We start from the raw sequence: 23,817 nt of genomic DNA on the forward strand, positions 1-23,817 counted from the left end.
AGTGAAATCTTTTGATGCGTCAGACATACATAGTACCCTTCTTGTTCCTGTCCCTGCCTCCTCACCAGAAAATGAACCATGCATGTGGAGTTGTCATATAAATCCTCAACTTCACTTCTTACCACAGATACACACAACATTGTTTTGTTATTCTAAACTCATTGACTTTCATCCACTCACTCGAACATATTTATCTTTAGAAGATATAACATCATGTCCGTCAAATTTATCTCCCACCAAATTCACTGCTGTATATATTTGACTTTGATTTCTACCTGCACATATGAATAATCAAAGTTATAAAATTATTGAAAACCCCTACCTGATCATCTTCCTTATCGAAAACAAAACAACAAACACAAATTCTTCAAACAAACATAAATCAACAATCTCTAACTTCAAACAATTTATCATCTGTTCCTTCTTGACCACTCTTTTGATCTTGGTTATTTAATTGATCACTTTTAACTTGAAATCCTTCAACAAGTTCCCATTTCTTACATCCTAAAATCCTAAACTCCTCATCTTTATTTAATCTTTCCCATGCTTGATACCCAAGTTTCCAATCTTGAGTTCCTTCTTCTTTAACAAACTTCATTAAATCTTTACCGAAAGCTAGATTCCATTCATCATCATCATCAATTCGTTTTTTACGTTCAACTTCTTCTATGATCGATCCAAGTCCATTCTGAATCACTTCTTTTTCTATACTTTCATTCTCCTTAACTTCTTTTTGTAATTTTTCCATAGCATGATAGATCTTGGGAGTAATCGATTCAACACAACTTCGAGCTTTAAGTAAGGCTCTAAGTGCCAAGAGAGGTTTCCCTTTATTCCCCCAGAAGTACACGAATCATCAGGAAAAAAGTTACTCGAAGAGACTCAAGATTCAAGAAATCAAAAACACAGATCAAGAACTTACCTTTCCTTAACTCGATTTCGAATCTAAGTAACCAAACTTCCATTTCCATGACACCCTTTTGACCAAGTTTAACTTCTATCGGTTTAAGTAATTCCACTGCCTTTTCTAGTGGGGTTTCAGTCTTGACCAACTTTTCTCCGATCGGATCATCATCCTTTATAGGTGGTACGACTTCAGGTGTAGGAGCTGTTGTGGTCGCATCTTGACCTTTCATCTTCGACATCGCTATTAGTGAAAAGAACATACAAACCGATCCACAAAAAGACCTGATGTTCAGCTTTGATCAAAACCAGTAAAATACGAGAAACATTTACCTTTCTTAGCCTCAATCGTAGCTTGTGCCTTTGCTTTCATCTCGGCCATCTTTACTTTCTTTAATGCTTTCTTACTCATTGCAGTCTCTTCAGGTTTTCCATTTGTCTGGCTTGGGGTTGTGCCATTAGCATTTGTACTTTCTGACTGGTTAGGCTCAGGTGGAGCAAGGATATTGAATTCTTTGGGTTCAATCACGTTATCTTTAGCTGAACGACGGTCATGAAGTGTTAAATATATTTGAATCGCTTGTGAAACGGCTCGAAAGTATTGAGGATGAGTGTAAAGGGTATCTTCAAACTTGAGTAAGCTACAGGTTATCAGGTACCAAGCGTCTGTGAGCTTTGGGATAGTCTTTAGCGATCAAGAAAGATAGTGAGAACAAGCTGAGACAAACTTGGTATATGATCGGAGTGTACTTTTACGTGTACAATACGTATGGAAGTCGTATTGGTCTTCCTCCCATACTCGATAGATCTACATCATGCAACTCAAGAGCCATCAACACACCTAGTCTATATGAAAGAGAAGAATAAGATGAGAGATACTAACGTCAACAATCTGATGGAAGCGCTTCAATGCAACACCCCAATCACCCACTCTCAACCCGACCTCAGCTTCTTCGGCTACGTACCATATTGCCTGCATCTCTACTAAATCGCTCACTGGATCAGGTGCATCCTTACGTGTATAAATTCCGATCAGCTTTCTTGTCTCTGTAAGCAGTTTGGATTGAGTTTCTCGATCGGTCTGAGCTCGAATTGACCGCAGGATATACTTTGCACATTTCGAGTTCAAGAATCGATCCTGACCATCTAACTCTCGCGCTGCTCTTAACGCATCTGCTGCTTTTGTAAAAGCCCCTGCTCGTTTATAGATATGAGCTAATGAGAGAAAGAGGTCTGGAAGAGTAGGTGTATGTTGGATGGCAAGTTGAGCGACTTCTAGCGCTTGAGAAGTGAGTCCAAAGTGTGAAGAAGAATAAAGTTGAGCCAAGAAATGTAAGATCCAAAGATAAGTCGAAGGTGATTCTTTGTTAGCATCACTGCTATGTTCAAATTGACTTCGTAACCGTTCTGCAACGGCTTGAATGATACGAGCCTTTTCAGGATCAGCCAAAAGTGGCTTAAGATCATTGAAGACTGAGGGAATGCCTTTGCTAAATCTATTGTAAAGATATGACTCTAATTCAGCTTCGAATTGAGTGCCAAAGCTGTGATCGAGGATGGTACGCTGAATGAGTTTAGAAGCAGGATAACGTTCAGTAAGATTTGTCAAGACTTCCATATTCGACGATTGCCCATCGAGTGTTTTGGTATTGATATAACCATTCAAATAAGTCCGATTTTCCGTGTTACCATCGATGAGGTCGAGCCAAGCCCATTCAGCTGCTTCGGTTCTGCCAAGATCCGTGAGGAGTCGTGCGCGAGCCAACAGATAACCAGATCGATCTAATACATCGGTTGAATGACTCTCTAGGTACTCGAGTGCTTTTTGAGGTGGTGTTGTGATAGAAGCCTTGAAGAGAGTGAGCTCAGAGCGTTCAAAACAACGATCAGGCTCATATGTAACCTCAAAGTTCTCCATAGCGTCCAATAATTCGAGTGCAGCATCTTTTTGATCGTTGAGAACGTAGGCCACCGCTAGTGCAATCCAAGCTGTACGAGACCTTTTATTGATTCGTAACATTTTCCAACGTGATTCGACATAAGCACCATACTGTCTCATTTGAATTTGAAGTACAGCCAAATCACGTAAGATATTATTATTTTCAGGATCAAGTCGATGAGCTTGAGCATAACTTTTGACGGCTTCTGCATAATTCAAATCAGCCCTTGTAATGATCCCATTGACATGCCAAACGATGTGTGACTTGAAATCAGCTTTCATACCAGCCTTGACTAATGTATGACCTTTTTGTTTATCATTGAGTGAGTGATGAAGTAAACCGGCCATTGCGGTAGTTTCACCATGACCAGGGTATTTAGCTAAGAGAGCATTACAATTTTCTAATCCAGCCGTGTATTGTTTGTTTTCGTATTGATGCTGAAAAAAGGTCACGACCGACAAAGTTAGATTCAAATACAATCAAGTGTGAAGATGAGAAATCAAAGACTAACGAGGATTTCCTTAAAGATGATTTGGTCTTTTGGATTCAGAGGTGGTGGTCTGGTAGGATCGTGTTGAAGCATAGCAATGGTTTTAGTTTGTGTAGCATTAGGTAGTTTTTTGTTGTTTGAGGCCCGTTTGGCAGCAGCCTTTGCCTTTGCAGCCATTTTTGTTTCTTGATTAATGAGAATGAAGGAAGGTTGCTTGAGGAAGTAATATGTTTGATTTGAGTCTTTAGCTTGAAGTGATGCTTGACCGTTCGACTCGACTAGATCCGTTTAATGCAAATTGCCGATCAGGTTTTCAATCATCACCTCACCCATCTTGTTATTTTGTATAAGCATTCCAATCTACAATCGGTTTCTGACAGCCTTCTATGTGGTAGGATTAAACACCTAAATATCAAGGCATGGTCAGGCTATCGGCGGCACTGCACAGAAAGAACAAAACAGGCGCGTGGTTTATCACAAGGTGATGAGGGTGTCCCCAGATTTCAAGACCTCGAAGCTCATACCAGCTTTTTGAACAAGCTCATCCAGTCTTGATTGATCACCATACCATAAAATCTGACAAGATGGCATTGGAGGAAATGTGTTCAGGCATTCTGTAAACAGTGGACGGTTAAATGTTAGGAGTATTATCTGAGATGCCTAGATCTTAGAGCTCATACACTTGTTTTGGTATTTACACTTTTCAAATTTTCAGCTGAACACACCCATCATCATGTCGCTTGCCAGTCGTTCCTTCAGGAAGTTGGTCCCTTCAGCTCACCGGATACCAATCAAACCTCTCAAGAACCTAACCCGACCCAGTATCAACTCTTCACCATGCTCAAATCTGTTTCCCATCCGACCTTTAACATCATTCAGTCCATCCTTAGCTAAGAAAGCCTCTACACGCGGCTCGAGTCAGTTCCTCCTTCTTTGATGAACGAAAATACCCAAACGTCTGGCGAATGATACCTAATTTTATATTATCTAAAAGGTAACAATGAACAATCAGCAACAGAGGCGCAAGAAAAGTTCGATGCCAGTCGGGTTGAGAAAGAAATGAATTCGGGTGTAAGCAAGTTAAGAGTAGAGATTAAGAGTATTGTCAATCGAGTTGGGAGACTCACCCCTGCTTATTTAGATGGTCTTAAAGTTGAGATTGAAGGAGGGATTCGTAGTCCGATTGAAGGACTTGCTCAGGTCATAGTTCTGGACCCTACTAAGCTTTCGGTGGTGGCTTACGACGCTTCGGTATGTTTACTATGTAGCTTTAGAAATGGAAAAACTGCGATCTGACTTGAGTGTATCTTTAGCATACTAAAATGATTGAACAAGCCTTATATGATTCATCCCTCAATCTGACTCCTAATCTTCAACCTGATGGATCAATTCACTTGGCGATACCCAAGTCAGTTCCCCCCCAAGCCCTTCTCAACTGAAGTTGTCGTTTGATTGGATTCCTGACTGCTGTTTTGGGTTAAACAGGTTGACGACTGAGAGCCGACAACTCCTTTCTAAAAAAGCCGGTCAAGTTTGTGAACAAGCCAGGAGTGTGATCAGGAATTCTAGACAACTGGTAAGTACCAAGATTATCTCGTTAAGAATAAAAAAACTGATTATCTTTGCTGATTGGTCATCACAGGCTCAAAAAGCGAGTAGGAAAGACCTTGATGGAAATCTGATTACAAAAGATGACTTTAAATCTAACAATAAGGTATTGGATGAGATTACAAAGGCGCATACTAAATTAGTTGATGAGATTGAGAATAAATCAAAACGTGTCTTGCTTGATCAGTGAACATTATCCGTAATGGAAATGAGAAGCTATCGCCTTTTGTGCCATTCACATTTTTTCATGTGGTACCCATTCACATGGATGAGAGAAGAAATTCAAAGCACAGCCTGTTGATTTTCTAGTTTCATCATGGTCTTACGCTGGACCCCCCCCCGGATTTGACTGCATAGCTTGACTATCTAGAGAATTTGATTCTGTCTTTTGCATTGTGATCAGGCCTCATCTGATTGTCTCTCTTGTTGTGGATGGCAAAAGTTGATGTTTCGATTCTTTCAGTTTTCTCGGGTCAGTTTGAAAACTGGATTGCTTGCTGTCCCGAGATCAATGTTGTTTTGTGGGTGGTCAACTGGTGCTTCTGGTGAAAACTTCAATTCTTGCTTTTTATATTTCATCGCAACACTCAACTCTTTGTGTGTCTGAAATTCCAGCTTTATGTGAGCCAGTAAACTTATGCTGTCTCCTCATGTTCTCATCTGATGCAACTAACTGCTTCACATCATTTTTCTTTCGAAGGTGGCCACCCTTTATTCATAAGATCCAGAGTATGAGTCTTAGGCAACAGATCATCTCAAAAACTCTCCATTCAAGGTAGGATCTGGTAATCTTCTCTTCGATCAGTCTATCTCTATGACCAAAGAAATCAGATAGCGAAGCGACTCCTACTATCCAATATAGCATCCATCCTCGCAAGGAGTGAGCCTTTCTCACCGCATTTCAGAGCACGCCGTATCTACACGTATGTATCTGGATCATGTTCAATTCTACGATGATTTGATCAGGTAAACAACTTGTGATGTGAATCACACTTGTGATGTGAATCACCGGTTGTGACAGATCTTTCTCCTCAAAATGCTTCAGATCCACCAACCTTACAATTTTACAACAAGACTGTTTGATGAACAGCTTCATATTTTGTGTGAGCAAGATACAAAAGAAGCCCAACATCATATATCATTGTGATCGACTACAAATACTCAAACCTTGTATTTCTTTTCCATTTCTGATCGAAAGTCAGTTGAACCCAAATTCGATGGACCATTTTCTAAGTCTGGCCAAGTTCAAGAAGAAAACATTGACATTTACACATGTCAACAAAATGAGATCGATCAGTTTATAGTACAAACCAATTTGATTTTTCAACAGTAGGATGGGGTACAGACTTGGTAGAAACATATCAGATTCATTGATAGTTTCATCTCGACCCATCAAGATATCGAGATGAATATTTGATGGTTGGACTCGTCCTGGCAAGGCGATCGTCTACAAAAGGATCGTGATTCACAAATTCAAATTCGAGTGCAAGTTAGTATATTGTTGAATACGTGTATAGTCAGCTTTATTCATTCAACTCACATTTTGTCTTACGAGGTCACGTTCCATCATTAACCTGAGAGGAGCGCCCATTCCATAAAGATCACGTTGCATAGTAAGTTGAAAGTTGTCTCGAGTTTCATTCCACTTCAAAAACCATCATATCACGAGACAGACATCAATGATCTTCGAATCAAGACTGATGAGCAGACGTGAATTGAATGAACCTCAGCTAGCCTGTTTTCTAATGGATGTCGAGGTGCTAGAGAGTGTGAGGCACTGGCCCATCCTTCTCTAGTTTCACCTGGAGCCGGTTGACTACCTGTTGGTTGAGTAGTTGGAACAATTCTATAAGAACTCTGAGTTTGATTAAACGATTGTTAGCTTGATTCATTTCTAATGTAGAGAGTTTTGATCACGAACCATGTTGTTTGAATGCGGTGAAGTTGTGTTCTAGAGGGTTTACCTTTGGCTTGCGACGCTGTTGTGGACTCCTCAGAAGTAAATTATGCTCGAATCGGGGGTCGGACTCGGTACGTCATGACGCGTGTGTAAGCCTACCTGACATGCCTGTCACATGTGAAATGTGTCATGGTAGCATGTGATATACAGACACATAACGCTTACGCTACATAGCGCTACATATCTTGGGTTCAAGTTCCTTCATCCAAATCAAATTCAGAAGCCTCTTCACCTTTGATCCATCAAAACACAACACTTTCAACTTAACATTCAAGTCACGTTAAATTATGAATCAAACCAATTACTATCTCAGCTTCTTAAGCCAGTAATCAAATCTCATTGGAAATCTGTCCAAAAAATTCTGTCAAACATGGAATCTCACTTACTTTCACCACTACCACCACTGTTTTACAAGCATGATGTTTATATAATTGAATGAAGATTTTGATGTGTTTTTACTTTGAATTACACCTATTGGCTCATTTTTTTTCAATTAAACAGAAACCTGCAAGGTACAAGAAAAATTAACCATTGTATAAATGTTTTCCTTTCTTCTACCTCAGAAGTTGAGTATATGGTGAACAGGAGCATTAAAACTTGCTGTATATCTGTTAGATGGGATGCCAAATTGCAGATTTTTGCATTTGTCCTTGGATGGAGCAGCAGGGGCTTGCATTCTGAGGTAAAAACCAGTACGTTGACACAAATTATTTTCTCCAAAACTGCAATCCAATTGCCAGGACCCCAGCTAAGTTCCATTGATGAGACTAGTAGAAATGGGATTATTTTGCCTCTCCATCCTTGATTGCTGTGTGAAAAAACAGGTTTGGAATGAGTTTTGTCCTCATCTCATTTCAGGGTTGTTATGAGTATGGAATTGAATCTAGATGAAACCCACCATGAATGATAGTATTGTACCAGGAATGAAGCCTGGCTTGAAAGTCTAAGAATTAGGATGACTGCTGTTAAATGCAAAAACATCTTGCTTCTTTTTTTGTTACTTTGAAAAAGTTGTAAATCAATTCTACCATTTAAAACATCCTAAAAATAGTTTGTTGACTCTCTACATCCAGATTCAAGCAAATGTAAGCAGATGGAATTTTTCTGTATGAAGAGTTCAGCTGAGCAATTCATTATGTGTGGTTGGTTAAATTTTGAGCAGAAATTTCAAGTGGCCAAGCAGATTGTTGGAGCATCATGTGGTCTTGTTGGATCCTTCAAAAGAAAGTTCCAATCATGATGTAACCTTCAATCAGGTTTCATTGGACAGAAAAAATGACCCAACATTTCATGATTTCTACAAACATTGAATTCATCATGTGGCCAAGAAGAACAGCTGCAGAAATTTATTCTTATCAAAACTTGGATCAAGACTTTTTTTATCAACAGTGGTGGCTTGGGTCTGCAACCTTTTGTCTGAATGTTGATGTTGGACCTTTGCATTTATATTCTCAAGTGGCCACTCAATTGCTTCTTCTCCATAGTTTGACATAAGATTTCAACATCACAACTTGCTAGCTACTTACCTGCCTGAGATAAACTTTGCATGTATAAGATCAAGTGGCTTCAATGAATCAAATCGGTAAGGCTGCAGCAATCAGGGCCCGCAAAAAAACCTCACTGCAGTGTGAAAAAGCTTCAAGGATGACAAGACCTTACTGGCTTCTGTGACAGCCGTGGTTGACAGTGACTGAGATGTTGGTTTTGATGCACCTGTGCCCTATAAATCACATATCCAAGAGATTGATACCAAGACTTCCGCACAAGAAACTTCAAGTGAACATGCTGCTCCTGGGATGCAGCATGTATTGCTGGAGTTAGAGCAACAATTTGTATTCTTGATATGCTTATCATACAGATGCTGAACAATAATGTCACTGGTCATCAAATGGACCCAATACTCTCTCTCATAAATGTTTGACTTACCATTTCAGCCTCTGTCAACTCATGTTCTTTACAATTATACTTTAAGTACCATTTAATTTCTCCTACTCCGAGTCCCAAAGCCAGAGGATCATCCTTGTCAAATGAAGCATCTATTGCAATTGTTTTGTTGTCTATTGATCATTATATATCAAGTTTTGAATGCTACATTGAGGCCTGTTCAGATCTTCAATCTGACTCTTGCCATCATGGCAAATATACATGGATGTGCGGGTAAAGGTTGCAGTATTTTCACACAACCAATGACCCCACTGGTAATGCATAAACGGCAGGAAGATTTTCACAGGTGGAGATTATTTTTTTGACAGTCAAGGAGAAGGTACACCACATCTCTCTGAAGATTTCGGTGATCAAATTACAACAACCATGTTGATAGTCAACAGAAAAGTTTGAAGAGCCCTGTGTTTTTTCGCTTTGGATTGTAAACATCAAAAAATTAAGAGCCGGAAGTCATTCCTTTCAGAGACAGATATTTATGGGTCAGGTCTCTTTTGAGATGGTAGTAAGAAGTTGAGGAGAGACAGACACAACTCTCTAGACCATTGATTGAGGCATTATTCTATACTGAAATGTGAATTGTAAGCACTACCGCAACCGCTCCGCTCAAAATTGTGGTTGCGGAGCGGTTGCGGAGCGATTTTTGATGCCGCTATGTCACCACTATATGTAGTGGTGACTGCACTCCGCAATCCGAGGTTCAGAAACCTCGTAGCGGTAAAAACCACTCCACAACGAGACGAGGCTGTGATTGCTCCGCTATATAGCGGAGCAACAACCTGTACCCGCACTCTCTCTTGCACGCTCGCTTGCCAAGAGGGACTTTGCTAGGTTTAGTACCCACACCATCTAGATCAGCTTCATAACTATTGATCTAAACCTAACTAAAGGTTTTGATCCATCTTCTGAAGCTAAATAATCAATCAAAACCTCATTCTCTAATCCCATGACCAATCCAAAACAGTCAACCTTTGATTTTTGTTTTTACAGGTTCGAATATTATCTATCAAACTTTTACAAGTTCACATCCCAGATCATTAAGATCATTTCATGAATTCTTTTCTTCATGACATACACATACGACTTATAATCAAATCATACTACACACCTGAAACAATCTTAACTCTTTGAGCGATTCATCATTTGAAAGATCTAAACATCGGGTTTTGCAGGGATTGAAGACTTTAAATCTTGAACGATTGAATCCGATCTTGATTAATGATTCAGATACGGCTAGGTTTGAGTCATGGCCAATTGTTGATTAGATTGGTGGCTAAGAATCTTCAAGAAATCCTAAATGTTACAACTGATGAATTGTTTTCTGCTTTTGGTGTTAATAAATTGATCAAGATCAACATCTGAATATGGGAATAAGATTTAGTCTCTTTAACGCTTCACAAACTTCAAATACAGCTTCAGATATAAAAACCTCTAAACTGATTTCAAATTTACTGTCTCTTTCATAAAGAATGAAAAAGTTTCAAAAAGTTACGGGCCTTGAGGCCCGTGCGCGAGGCGTATGCCAGGCGGATACTGAGTGCCACAGTTCGACAAAGTTCCCATGTCCATACCCATGGGATACCCAACCCTTCTGGCAGCTTCGGGTACCGTCCACAAAGGCCTCAAGGAGAACGAACCCCAAAACACCGCCAACCTCATCTCCATCCCTTCCTTCCATCCGCCCACTCCATTCCACATTCTCACGATTCACCGGGCAGCCATATGGTTTTCCAGAGCTATTCGGAGGACATCAAGCTCCTCGCCACCCGAATGGCGATGGACAACGTCGACCTTCAGATGATCAATGCTACTCTTCGCACATCGATTTCAGCCACTTCGCTTTGGCGTTGGAAACGGCTCTACGAGCGTACCAACAAAGTTGTTATCGACCCTCAAAATTACCAAACACGAGGCCGCCGTCATGTCTTATCTGATGTTCACTTCGCCGTCCTCAATGAGCTAGTCAACGATAACCCTTCCATCTACCTTGACGAACTCCAACGCCAACTTGTGCAGATCATCGGAATCCCTATATCTCAAGCCACGCTCAGCCGCGAGTTGCATACCCGATTAGGACTCTCCCATGTGGTAACTCGGCGAGTCCATGCTGCACAGTCCGCTGAGGATAGAACAGATTATATGTTCAGGGTGGCTAGAATTCCACCTGAATACTTGGTTTTCATAGGTCAGTATATCTTGCATTCTATGGCTTCTGTTTCGTCATCTTACTAACCGCTCAAACTCGTGTAATCAGATGAATCCGGAGTCGTTGGGCAGGACACCCTTCGCAGGAAGAGCTGGGCGACCAAAGGAACTCAAAGCCGGCGCCAGATCGACCAGACTGATAAAGACCACTGGACTGTTCTTCCGGCTGTATCGGAGCGTGGTATGATCGCGGGTGTGGTAATTCAAGGGCCGGTCGAGCGAGTTCACGTGGAATTGTTCCTTGCTCGAGACTTAGTGAGTACAGTTGATGCCACTCTTCCCATCAGTTACTCATATTGTTCCTTCCCCCATTCGCTTGTTTCTTTGTTTAGCTCCCGGTGATGAACCAATACCCGGGAGTCAATTCTGTTCTCATCTTGGACAACGCCCGCGTCCATCACGGGGGTCTCATTGACCAGCTTTGCAAAGATGCTGGGGTCCTATTGGTTTACTTACCGGCGTATTCACCCGACATGAACCCAATTGAAAATTGTTTTCACAGTATGAAGGCCCGATTGCGTCGTGAAGAGGCGTGGTTTGAACACGAAGACAAGGCACGCTATCTGTTGTTACTGGCTGGAACGGTTTTCACCCGCGCTTTATTACAACCCCTCTTCGCCTACTGTGGATACGCCACAAACCGCTACTGGGAAGAATACAACCTTCAAGGTCAGGAGTAGTTATCGCTTCTCGCGGGGGTTTTGTGGTCATGTTCAAGCTTGAAATATGGTCGCTGTGACGATGGCTCACACACATATAAAATTACTATTGCTTTATTGACTTTGTAAGGTTTCCAAAAGAAATCTGTGCGACCGTTGATTCTGTACTGTCTCTCTCTGTCCTGGTTTTTCCACTCTCTATCCTATGCTTGTATGCTTGTTGTGAGAACTTCACGGAAACAATACTGTTCAGTTTGATGTTATTCTTAGCTCTTAGCAATCCATTCTATTATGAGCTTGTTGACCCAATTTGAATTGACTTGGGACTGAGACACACAGTCCAAAACGTATTGAGAACATAAGTTTGTTTTAGATACTCAGTCGGTCGTACGTAAGACAAATCAGACATGTGAGAAAGAAGACTTTGGGGTCTTCCACTCGACATGAAGATCTTGAAATGATATGACACAACAAGTCTTGAATGACTTGTGCACATGACAAGTCATTATGAGAATGGATTGGCAAGGTGGCAAGCTCTCAGGTGGCAATGGTAGGGCACAGTGGATCTTTCAGTATTTCAAAATGAAATTGAGTGGGGATGTTTTACTTTCAATCAAACGGAACATCAATCATACAGCTAAGAGTTGATCGTTCAAGACTAGACAAATTTAGGTAAAGGGGATAGTAATCTAATGAGATACAGGGTTGTTACGCAATTCGCTTTGGCGTAACAATTCCATGTCGTCATCATAAATCCTTTGACTGTTGAGTTTTTGTTGCTCAAGTGCCACTTGGTACACATAGAACTCGCGAGCTCGGGCGATCAATTCCATTGCGGTGTCCCAGAGAATCCCCCATGAGGCTATAGTCTTCGCTTCTAAGACATCGGGAAATAAAAAGCGACGGAAGCTCTGGATACCGTGCGTTAATAAGATCTTGACGTCATGGTCAATGTTTGATTCTTCGATATCACACCATTGAAGATACTCTTTCATGGTAGCACACCAGTGAATACGCCGTATTGTCTTGTAATCAATGTTGATGGAGTGCCCTTGCATTTCAGCATAGCTGCCGAGGGGGAAGATGAGCCCCTCTTCGACCTTGACCCGCTTGACCGAGGCGATTGGCGTGGTGGACATGGGCGTAGTGCAGGCTGTAGAAGTAGGTCGCTTTTGAAGGACATCAAGCCAGATGAAGTCCTGTGGATAGACCTTGATCGGAGGGACGTCGATGGTGACATCTGGGGTTTCCTTGGCCTGATGAACCATATGACATCAGGTCACGCGGGAAAAAAAAGAAACGGTCGACACAGAAAGGCTTACCAATTCTTCAGCCCAAAGGACCATGTGACGGTAGTCAATTCCATCTTCTGAGTAAGATCCTTAGTGTTGAAGATTTGCCAGCCGTCGCCCTTGTTGGTGCGGAGGGAGCCGTGACGGTTTTGCAAAGCGGTAAGATATTGTTTTTCAGGCGCGATAGGTGCCGAATGGGCCACATCGGAAGTCGTGGTTGTAGTTCCACTAGCCAAGGTGTGTTGCGCACGCATGCGACCTTGGCTCTTGGTAAGTTCCTAATCATTGAAAGGTCAGTCTAGGTACAAAGCTACAAAGAAGTCAAGCGAAGGGCGACTTACCGCGCTGGCGGCTTGGGCCGCTTTGGTCGGATTCTCCATAGTGACCGAGAAGCCACAATTTCCAACCGGATTGTGGGGGAGGGCTGAATAGAAAGATTTCAGCACCTCGTCGCTGGTAATGAGGCGGTTGTGATCCTTGGCATAAAAGTGGTGCCGGGCTATGAAAGCAAAGATCTTGACCTTCTTGCCGGTGTCGGCAAGTTTGAGGATTGCAGTGTTGCCATGCGAGGTATCGTTGTCAACCTTGCTGGCCAAATCAAACAAAAATTCCTTCAACGCAGGGAGAGAATGATTGTCGATCTGGAAGGTCTGCGTGGTGACTGGGAGCGGAATCGGCTGATAGACGGGTTTGCTGCTTTTCTTGGGCGGACCCTTAGAAAGGTCATGACCCTTCGGCAGGTACAAGGTGAAACTGACCACAAGACCTCGAGTGCCCGTTGGAGGCATACCTATTGCAAAATCATGCAGTTGCCACCATGTCAGCGGGCCATTCAAATTGGTCCAAACGGATTATGAGTACTCACTGGGTTTGACATCTCGTGATACGATTCGACGTTTAGGAGGTAGGTTGGAACTGATGATCTCGATCTCGGAGCTGGCATCGCGTTCCCCAAAAGGCTTTGTGATACCTATATGTAATTCACCAAAGCGATCAGAAATTATTAATTGAGGATGTGGCAGAGGAAACTGACTATTTTTGATCTCGATGGGAGGCGATGGGGGATCACGAGGTGAGCCCGTGATTTCCCAGGAGCCCGGGGACTCTGGAGTCACGTCTGATAAGGCAGGAGTGGCTTCTTTTGGAGCGACAGGGTAGGCTCTAACGTGGGGTATGATAACCCTATCATGAATAAAGATATCGATCAGTAAATCGAAAACGAACCAAACAAAGATGACAAAATCCAAGTCAACTCACTGAGGAGGGCTTGGGTAAGGCCTCTCGCCAATGGGCGTGTCATCGGCGGCGATTTGAGCTAATGAATTGGATTTGAACATGGTGTTGGAGTGAAGGCAGAAGGTGATGAAACGATCAAAGGAAGCTGTTCTTGACAATGTTGATTGAAGTCGATTAGAGATGAATTGGGATCCAGATGGCGATTTGACCGGGAAACCTAATGGATATTGGACCCCCATTTGGGCAGGCAGGACCGGAAATGGGGCCGTGGAGGATTGGAGGAAGGGATTCAGCAATCTTCTGTTATCGTGGTGGACAGTAGATCAATCATTAGTAGAGGCGGATGGTGGATCTCTGTATCCAAATTACAGGCAATAAAGGCGGTACAGGGCTTCACTGTACCCGCCGACATCCGCCTCGCGCACGGGCCTCAAGGCCCGTAACTTTTTGAAACTTTTTCATTCTTTATGAAAGAGACAGTAATTGAATCGATAACAAATTTGATGAGAGAGTATTCTAATGCCATTCAAGAAATTTCGAATTTGCTCGATACAAATTACAATTGTGCTCCGATTACAAAAAGAAATCCAAACAAGGATTTTAAATCCAATCCTCAATGCCATCAAACAGGCATTTCAGCATTAATTAGCAAGATGCATTACAAATTGAATTGCTACATAGCACGCTGTATAGTGATTTCCGCTATAACACGCTATATAGCGAAAATATAGCGTTTATTTCGCTCCGCAAGGCCGAGAGGAGAAAATCGTGACTTATAGCGATCGCAGTGCAAAGCGAAATGTAGCGCTGACTCCGCAACGCAATGGAGACGGCCCAGAATCCATAGCGTTGCGGAGCGATTGCGGTGTTGTTGTAAGGAAGATATGCAGACATCCGAGAAAACACTTCAAGAAGGCTGTGCTGAGCCTGCTGCATCAAAACTTATCAGGAAGATATGCTTCGATTGGCAGTCACTGATCAGTTTGTTTGTGATATGTTGGTTTTGGTTGGGTCACACTCAAAGCAATGTCATCATTCAGTGGATTTCTGTTGATACATGATTGACACCGGTCTGCGTGCATAGCCAAGTATGTTTCAATGTAGACCGCTCAGACACCTGGTCATGAAAATAATCTCCTACCTCTGATTGCTGAATGCATGCGTATGCATATGTATGGTTCGCGTCGGCTCCTTTTGCGGAGTTGGAGTTCATCGCATATTCCCATGTACCAAGTAAATGATTGCGTGTAATTTTCGAGTTGCCAAGGAGGTGGATAAGGTGTCATTCGATCTGGTTGAATTCTTGAGTAGGAACTTCTAATCGGAATCTAACCTTCAAGTAGGTAAACTCATCACACAGCATTCTCGTATTTGATTTTGAAGAGATGAATGGGTGATATGTATGCGGCCAAGAGGAAAAGTTGTAGATTTGGATTCCAAACTTGGTTATCGACCTTGCTGGCGGCTTGGCTTTACAGCCTTCGAGCATGATGACCTTCACGGTTGAAGATTCCCAATTTCTCATTAAGCGATTGTATAGGATTGTATTCATTATTTTCGATTCTGCACCTAATCTTCTTCCCAATCGGATCTCCGCTTCGGCACAATTGACTGCTGATTAGTAAGCTGTGTTATGAACTTTTATGTAATATCGGTCTACATGTATCGTTGGATGTGTGATCATTTGATGGGTAGAGAGTAGAGACTGAGTGTGAGTGGCTTCGATGGATCCAAAATGGTCACATGGTCATGCCATTGCCAGACCAACTCCGATCAATCAGCAGACCAAAATGACGTGATATGCTATGAGAATCGACCAAATATACAATTCACGGATTTGAACCTTTTCTTATACAAATCCACTTCCAACATCATCCAAATTGAAAATACTTACTCTACAAACACAACTCCTCAAAACCAAACCACTTCTTCAACTTCAACGAATCATCTCTGAAACTAATCACTCCATCAACTCATTTCTCTTCACATCAAGATGACCGGTTTTGTTGCAAAAGTTAGAAACGCTATTAGTCCTAGTCGTCATTATAATTCTCATTCTCCGCCTGCCATTGATACTTCTCATAGTCCAACTAGCAGTTAAGTCTCGATACTTTTGACTCACATCACCATCCGAAACTCTACCTCAACAAAAAAACCATTCTCATATTTTTCATTTTTCTTTGTTCAGCTTGTCGTGATTTATCAGAAGATAGAGGTCGAACAGCTCATCAACAGATCTTTACAACTGGTAGAGGTGGGGCTGGAAACCTAGTGAAATCGGGTGTTCCAATCGATCCAAATGAACTTTCAATCGAAGAAGATTTGGTAACAAATGAAGAAAGAAACAAACGAGTCCTTTCACCCAGATCACATGGCCGTGGTGGTGCAGGTAACATACGTAGTCCAAGTCGGTTCGTTTACTTTTTACTCTTCTTACCTCAACTGAAACTTGATCTGACGATTTTCTTTTTTGTGATGTCGATTTTGGTTTTAGAGATGCTAGTCAAAGAGCAGAACAAGCTGAGAAATTAAAACAACTAGATGAAGAAGATCGTAGGATTGAAGAAGCTTATGATGAACGAACCAAGAATTCGGCTCATAGTACAGGTCGAGGAGGGGCTGGTAATGTGAGTCAAGTTTTCATTCGACCGAATCGATTGGTGATACACATGTTCATCTATTGGCCTTTTGCTGATGATTGGTGTTGATTTTGATTTTAGATTCATTGAAGAGATTTGGTAAGGCTTATAGGGGTTGATTTGTTTATAAGTTGATCAATACTTTATTGGATTCGATGATTTCATGATCAACTTCAAGTGATTGAACATCTTCTCGTTGTCAAAAAAGAACAGTACTCTTCTGATACTCTTAAAATTTTTTATCGTTCCTTACATCTCAACATCCCTCCTCACCACAAAAACAACTCATCAACAGAAAAAAAAATCATTCCTAACCTCTGACGTACTCAATCGTCTTATTTTGTTTGCTTAAGTTTTCAGTATATTTTACTTTGTAGGATGTTTTTTTGTGTTTTCTTTATGATTGTAATCTGGAATTTGTTCAATTCGTCTTTTACGTCCAAAAAAATCCTATTTGGACATGTATGAAATATCAGTAGTATGTTTTTTGTTTGTTTGGGAGAGTGTGTTTTTTGTAACAGATTGTAATGTACTAAAATTTAAATATTAAAAAGATAGGAGTTACTCACATGAACCATTCTTGGTTCTTATCCTCTACAGTTGAGTTGTTGGTCCTTTAACTTGAGGAAACGTACTGTCGTTCTCGAACAGCTTGTCCAAGTTTTCCCGCCAAATTGCTCGAGTTTTGCGGGAAAACCCGGACAAGCTTTTCGAGAACGACAGTATTGATTTACTTTCAAATTTCATACCAAAATAAACTAAAAACCTTTTTGTTTGCTCAGTTTCTTTATTTGTCTATCCTATTAAATAGTAGGTCCAATATTTGGCGTGTCCAATTTGTGGCACATGCATGAATCATCTCTGTGTCATTGTTGTTCAATGTTGATCAAGGTTTTTGATCAATGTTGTTCAATGTTGTTCAAACAACTGGTCAATGTTGTGAACACAAACTTTTGATATTGGTTTAATGCATCCTCTACCAATGCACTTATTCAAGTTCCTATGATTCCGAGTTCAAAGAATTGTGCTCCACAAAAGTGACTTTTCCTTATCATTCATTGTCTTTTGTTGCTTTTGCTTATACGTGGCTGTAGTTGCCATTGTTCCAACACAGGCCAGTGAAAAAAGCCTATTCCACCACAGTTGATGAACAAGTGTAGGTATCTTGTTTTTCAATTCCTCAATTTCTCAGTTCAACCAATGAGTCCTTCTATGAAAATCATCTTCTGCTTATTGTTCATTGTATTTGGTTGCTGTTCAATCAATTGTATAGTGCAACACTTGCTAGTCCACATAATAATTCAGCATATGAAAGGACATCGCTTTGAGGGAATAAGATGACTAATCACATCTGACTCTGTTCTACAACTCATGACCTATCAAATTCGACATTGTGTCACAAATTTTCTTCAACATGTCTCCTATTAATTTCATCTCTCACATTGAGCTCAAAATGTACATCGCCAATGCTTCATCTATCAATATGTTCAAAGCTAGAACTCTTCATGTTTTGGGTCCCATGGCTGTTCAAGTTGTTAGTTTTCTCTGGTGTAATAAAATAGGTAATTCAATTTATACCTTTGACTAGAAAATCACTCCTCTGTAACAATGCTTCCAAAAATACTGACAGGTGTCTAAGTATGTGTAGGATCTGTAGAATTAGGACAAGAATTATTTAGTCACTTAACACTAAATGGATTGAAGGGTCATCTGATGATTTATAGAGATCTTTAACTAGATTCAAAGCCTTTTCTTCATGGTACCCAGGAACCAAGATGTTGGGGATTCTATGTATCCAATCATGACCATTTTTTGTTATTAGAAACATGTATTGGAACTAACTTTCCTCAGGATCACCAAATCACAATCAAAGATTCTCAGCATCAAATCTGGCAAGAACAATTGAATCCAAAACAATCAAACATCCCTAATTATATGCAAAAAAAATCTCCAATTTGGTAAGTCTTCATCATGAGTCTTCTCAATTTCAGTGAAAACATGTCAAGGAAATGGTCAGAAAATGAGTACATGTTCCAGGTAATATATAGCCAGATGATTTCTTAGAATAAGAAACTGAACTTTGGGAAATCTATAGAGAGGTTTCAGATTATACTTGGTATCAATATTGGTGCTATTGAATGTATAGATAAATACACTGTCATAGACAAGTAAGCTTATCATGTTCATTTGGATACAATTAATATAATAATAGAACCACATCATGACTTTTCTTTGAAGACTGGAATCATCCTTATCAGTGCTGTGATCTTGCCAGGAATACAGAGAAGTCTGTGGACATTGTCTGATAAGTAAAGGATGTGTTAGAGTACAACTTATTATAGATGCCATTTCCACCTTGATTGGAAAAGACAAAATAAGGTTTCATCAGAAGCATTGACTGCCAAGACAATTTAACTGCTGGATTGAAACATGAAATCCTCTATGATTTGTTTTGGAAGGGATGTGAGTATTCTTATCTCTCAATGCTGCACTCTTGATCAGTGTACTGAAACAGTCAATGAGGATCACCTGACAAGTAAAGGCTGTGATAGAGGACATGTTATCACTACACAAAATGTCATCTTTACCGGGCGGTAAAGAAAACTACTGACATAGAAAAGTCCTGAGGCAACAGGAAGAGAGCTAAAAATCTGAAAAAATATGCACCTTGTTCCTAGATGTTGGGGCGTCATGACGAGTATTTTTTTGTATTTTACACACATATTGGTTAATGTACTAAGAGCATCCACTATGTTGAGGGTGTTTTATCGTAAATTTTGCGGTCCTGATTGCAAAATTTAATCATGCGTGTTGTAGCTAAGTTGTTAACCGCATGAAATCCACTATGGGATGATGTAACATAGGATTTAACTACGATAATCTGTTCTTAGAACACTATACACGCTATGGCAAAGTCGAGACTCGAATTAAAGTATCTTACCACACCTCACCCAGCCTATGCTGATGACTACCTTGGTGACCAGAAAGAACCAAATTGATGCCTTCAGGTTTTGACAATCAGCAAAGAGCTTTCTCACCTCTTGTTTGATCTTGGTGACATCGATCGCGCGAGATGACTTCTTTTGAACAAAGGTGCTTTTTTTAGCAAATCCGGAGTAAACAGCTACTATCAACAAGCTGAGGGTTCGAGGGAAGAGGGAAGGTTTTGAGTGAAGGTGGTGAGTGCAGAGCTGGATGGGAGATAGATCATTGGATGGCTGTTGACCGTTTGGATGCGCCAAAAGTTTACGATAAATCAAGTCGTAGGCTTTCGTAGATTTGAACAAGCGGACTGCAAGACTTGACGCGGTCGTACGGACCGCATGTCTAAAACAGGTCCATAGTGGACCTGTCTGGATTTTAGTGTTACGGTAACGCTAAATCGCGTCGTTAACGCACCCATAGTGGATGCTCTAACAATAAAGGCTGAGAATCATCAAAAACCCACCTGTAACAATACCTGAAATTTGGCCCTTGACTTTGAAGACAGGATTTTGGAATCTTCAAACATCAATAACTTTTGCATTTCTGAATCAAATCACTCGATTTGAAGTGCATTAAAAAGGTGAGCCTTTCCTCTACATTTTTCATTGAGACATCACATCTGTAGCTGGTCTAAAAAAGATCCTACAGAGCTATTCATGCAGAACTGTTTGAACATATGTAGAGTGTTTAAATGACTAGATAGCACCTTACTAACATTATGAAGTGTGAAGGAGAATAGTTTAGCTTTTGAATGAACCAAAAATTGAGTTATTTGGAGCAGAATTGCAAAAGTTATTGAAGTTTTTAGACCACAAAATATTGTCTTCATAAGGGGTTCGCAAAGTTGGCCCGGTTTCAAGAAAACCCAGTTGACCCGGTTGCTTTTTGGCAGTAACCTTGTGTATCGAGTTGACATTTGTTGACAGATCACAGCCAAAAAGTCAACTGGGTCAACTGGGTTTTTACAAACCGGGCCTACTTTGAGAACCCCTATACTCATGACCCAAATTTCAGGTATTGTTACATGTGAGTTTTTGTTGATTTTCAGCGTTTATTGTTAGTACATCAACCAAGATCTGCGTGTAAAATACAAAAAAATACTCATCATGACGCCCCAACATCTAGGAACAAGGTGCATATTTTTTCAGATTTTTAGCTCTCTTCCTGTTCCCTCAGGACTTTTCTATGTCAGTAGTTTTCTTTACCGCCCGGTAAAGATGACATTTGGTGTAGTGTATGATACATGTTGCTTGTATTGGCCATTACATGGGTTTTCATAAGGTAGATCAACTTGCTTGCATGTTCACTGTCAGTGCATGTAGACCAGCAAAATATTTTGTGAACTTTGGTGTGATGCACTGTTCAGAGGGGAAACCACAATGACCACATGTTTCATTGCAGTAAGCCACAGCAAAATGAGATAATGCAGATGAAAATTTGCATAAAATTTCAATGCCATGAAGAAATGAGGGTATCTTTTTCTCTTCATTTCAAAAAACCTACCCCAGTGGCACCGTCAAGGTATGCAGGATACTGAGGATAGTAGGAAACATGTTGTGTGTCTGTGCACCCACTTTCAATGAGGCTGCTATGTATGCTACTGATGTTATTGCTTTTATGAGGTACTTTGATTTTGAAACAAACCAAGTGTGTGGTTGGAATAACAAGCACTTCATGCACCTTCAACACTTGGCTTTACCATGACATTGAGGTGATTATGTCAGATTTTGGAATGTCATTTTTGCAATGTCATTGCAATGATCAACATTTTTTTTGTTGATTGGTACAATTGAAAACCTGAGGTACAAAATGTCAACTTTATAAAGGAGATTACAGTCACACCAAAGTGTACTGAAGCAATGCAATGGGGTTTTCATTTCCTGCACAATTGTTTTTATGTTTTGCTGTGTTTCTTGTGAATAGGTATTACCACCATTCAAAATTGAAACTTGATATACTTGTGGTTATATGTTGAAGATTCCTGGTGATAATTATAGCATGTGAGTCTAGGCTTTTTATGCTGAGACAGTCCATGAGAATCATGGTACAACTAAATGCTCTGTTTGATGACCTTACTGCTGGTGTGATTGGCTTGACAATCAAAGAAAAAATTATACTTGTAGTAGATATGATGGATTGCTACATTAGGAGTATCCCATCTGCTCTTCCAGGCTGATATAGTATAGTACTCAGTAAAGGTATATGTGATATGTTGATCTTCAGGGCTCATGAAATTGTGGAAGTTTGACAAAACCAGCTCTTGGTTATTAAACTTTACAAAAGATGAAAGATTTGTGTTCTTACTCCCTCTACAGCCTTCAACTCTTTAAACACCTCAGTCTCAGAGGTGATTGATATAAGTGGAAAACCATTTGGGGCTGAACACCAGGACTAAGAAGATGTGATGCACTTAAGATTTCACGAGCAAGATCATGTCATTGTGGGTTTTGCCCACCCAAAAGTTGATTCTTCTCTTCCACAGTCATGTCTGAGACTGGTCCTGATGAGCTAGGGAATCTCAGCCTGGAATAACTATTGGGTTTATTTCATCTTGTATTTCAGATATAGATGGGTGGGTAATTGTAGATTGTAGAGGCACTGAGTGCACAGATGTCTTTTTATTTTTGGAGTAGGGAAAAGAAGCCAAGAAAGAAAAACTATTATGATACAAGACTGGTTTGGGTCATATGTCCCAATAAATGCCATGCTTGGAATCCAAAATAAGTTTCTGCACTCAAAGCCTTGCAAGGGAGAGAGGAGTTTGTTACTTCTCAGACAAGGATACTGATTGAAGTGGTTTGTAAGTTCCTAAATTGGAGGTCTTGAAAGGGGACTTCACGTTGAGTTTCCCCTAAATGAACCTTTTTAACTTTTATAAGAGACCTTTAAGATTGATCTTCCAGGGGGTTCAAGTCAGTTTAAACCCAGCTTCTTGAACATAGCTTAAGATTTATCTGTTCGTATGTTGTATTTAGGGACCTAGGAGATCTAGATTCAAGGTAAATTTTAGAATTTAAAATCATGAAAGCAGAAGAAGTGTGCCTTTCAAAGAAATCAAAGTTTTGACAAAGCTAGGGTCTGATTGTTTTTAAAGGAGTTGTTGAGTGAGTGAGTATGTATGTGTATATATCTGTCCAAAAGATTCCGATCAGAATGTATGTACACCACGGGGGGACTTCGTGTCAGAAACTCGCCTCCAAATGGTCGAGTCACAATTCCGCCCCGGGTCCGTCCTCGTATAGCCTGCGAACAGCCTCTTGCTGGCCTCGAGGCGGTCAGCCCAATTGCCCTGTACAACCGCCCGATGTACATCCAAGGCGGCCATCACGCCGACGCATGTCGGCCAAGCGCCAGATGAAGGCCGACTTCATCAAGATCCGCCTCTCGACCAACGTTGCAGATTATGGTCAGGCCGCAAGTGTGGCATGACAATATTTCCGGATGGAGACCGATTCAGATGCTGAGCCTGAGCCGCATTGGACAGCCAAGATCTCTGAAAGGAGCCCCAGCCCCACGCTCTCTGCACTGTTGACGTCTCACATCAACAACACACAGATCTTTGTCACCCTTGCTAACACCACACCAGCCCTTTTTTGCCTCAAGACCAATTCGAGATCGCCAAAGGGTCACATTTGCAGGTGTTACAATATCACTGAAGCGTGAGGAAGGATCCCGCAAAAAGTTCCTTTCATCCTAATCTCCTCCCGAACATATTCCTTTCATCACCCTGACGGCACTTGAGCTGCATCCCTCGAGATCTCTCAGTTCGACTGGCCTTTCCTTTGTGAAGCATTTTGCACTTGATTTCCCGTTCCTGTCGAGTCATCCCAGTCCCACATTGTCGAAATACTCGCTTTCAGAAAGTTGAATCTCTTTCATATTTTTCTTATTTACAGCAACTCCTCAAGTTCCACCAACGTACGGCTCTCAGCTTTTTTTATTCTAATTCTCGTTCCAAA

The 23,817-nt window shown here is 40.9% G+C and overlaps 6 protein-coding genes across 6 annotated transcripts; 2 read left to right on the forward strand and 4 right to left on the reverse strand.

The window, feature by feature from the left end:
- Positions 1 to 207: 207 nt before the first annotated feature.
- On the reverse strand, positions 208 to 1,015 carry MELLADRAFT_75818 (uncharacterized protein; the record flags this gene model as incomplete). Its single annotated transcript, XM_007416528.1, has 2 exons — positions 208 to 828; positions 923 to 1,015. The coding sequence occupies 2 exons, from the start codon at positions 969 to 971 to the stop codon at positions 383 to 385; spliced, it is 495 nt and encodes a 164-aa protein (XP_007416590.1).
- Positions 1,016 to 1,195: 180 nt separating this feature from the next.
- Positions 1,196 to 3,592, reverse strand: MELLADRAFT_50497 (uncharacterized protein; the record flags this gene model as incomplete). The annotated part of the gene is made up of 5 exons (XM_007416527.1): positions 1,196 to 1,342; positions 1,433 to 1,544; positions 1,632 to 1,711; positions 1,787 to 3,280; positions 3,355 to 3,592. The coding sequence occupies 5 exons, from the start codon at positions 3,508 to 3,510 to the stop codon at positions 1,196 to 1,198; spliced, it is 1,989 nt and encodes a 662-aa protein (XP_007416589.1).
- An 800-nt stretch (positions 3,593 to 4,392) lies between these two features.
- MELLADRAFT_39912 (uncharacterized protein) lies at positions 4,393 to 5,131 on the forward strand (the record flags this gene model as incomplete). Its single annotated transcript, XM_007416481.1, has 4 exons — positions 4,393 to 4,584; positions 4,647 to 4,741; positions 4,819 to 4,909; positions 4,976 to 5,131. 4 exons carry the CDS (start codon positions 4,393 to 4,395, stop codon positions 5,129 to 5,131), a joined length of 534 nt encoding a protein of 177 aa, XP_007416543.1.
- Positions 5,132 to 6,102: 971 nt separating this feature from the next.
- Positions 6,103 to 6,865, reverse strand: MELLADRAFT_93810 (uncharacterized protein; the record flags this gene model as incomplete). Its single annotated transcript, XM_007416526.1, has 5 exons — positions 6,103 to 6,176; positions 6,289 to 6,388; positions 6,482 to 6,586; positions 6,667 to 6,798; positions 6,863 to 6,865. The coding sequence occupies 5 exons, from the start codon at positions 6,863 to 6,865 to the stop codon at positions 6,103 to 6,105; spliced, it is 414 nt and encodes a 137-aa protein (XP_007416588.1).
- A 5,530-nt stretch (positions 6,866 to 12,395) lies between these two features.
- MELLADRAFT_68036 (uncharacterized protein) lies at positions 12,396 to 14,473 on the reverse strand (the record flags this gene model as incomplete). Its single annotated transcript, XM_007416525.1, has 5 exons — positions 12,396 to 12,962; positions 13,058 to 13,276; positions 13,340 to 13,788; positions 13,864 to 14,180; positions 14,256 to 14,473. The coding sequence occupies 5 exons, from the start codon at positions 14,471 to 14,473 to the stop codon at positions 12,396 to 12,398; spliced, it is 1,770 nt and encodes a 589-aa protein (XP_007416587.1).
- A 1,553-nt stretch (positions 14,474 to 16,026) lies between these two features.
- Positions 16,027 to 17,435, forward strand: MELLADRAFT_73252 (uncharacterized protein; the record flags this gene model as incomplete). The annotated part of the gene is made up of 4 exons (XM_007416482.1): positions 16,027 to 16,330; positions 16,423 to 16,645; positions 16,729 to 16,861; positions 16,955 to 17,435. 4 exons carry the CDS (start codon positions 16,228 to 16,230, stop codon positions 16,961 to 16,963), a joined length of 468 nt encoding a protein of 155 aa, XP_007416544.1.
- Positions 17,436 to 23,817: the final 6,382 nt, after the last annotated feature.

This window comes from Melampsora larici-populina (assembly GCF_000204055.1).
Source record: "Melampsora larici-populina 98AG31 unplaced genomic scaffold MELLAscaffold_61, whole genome shotgun sequence".
Taxonomy (NCBI): Eukaryota; Fungi; Basidiomycota; class Pucciniomycetes; order Pucciniales; family Melampsoraceae; genus Melampsora; species Melampsora laricis-populina.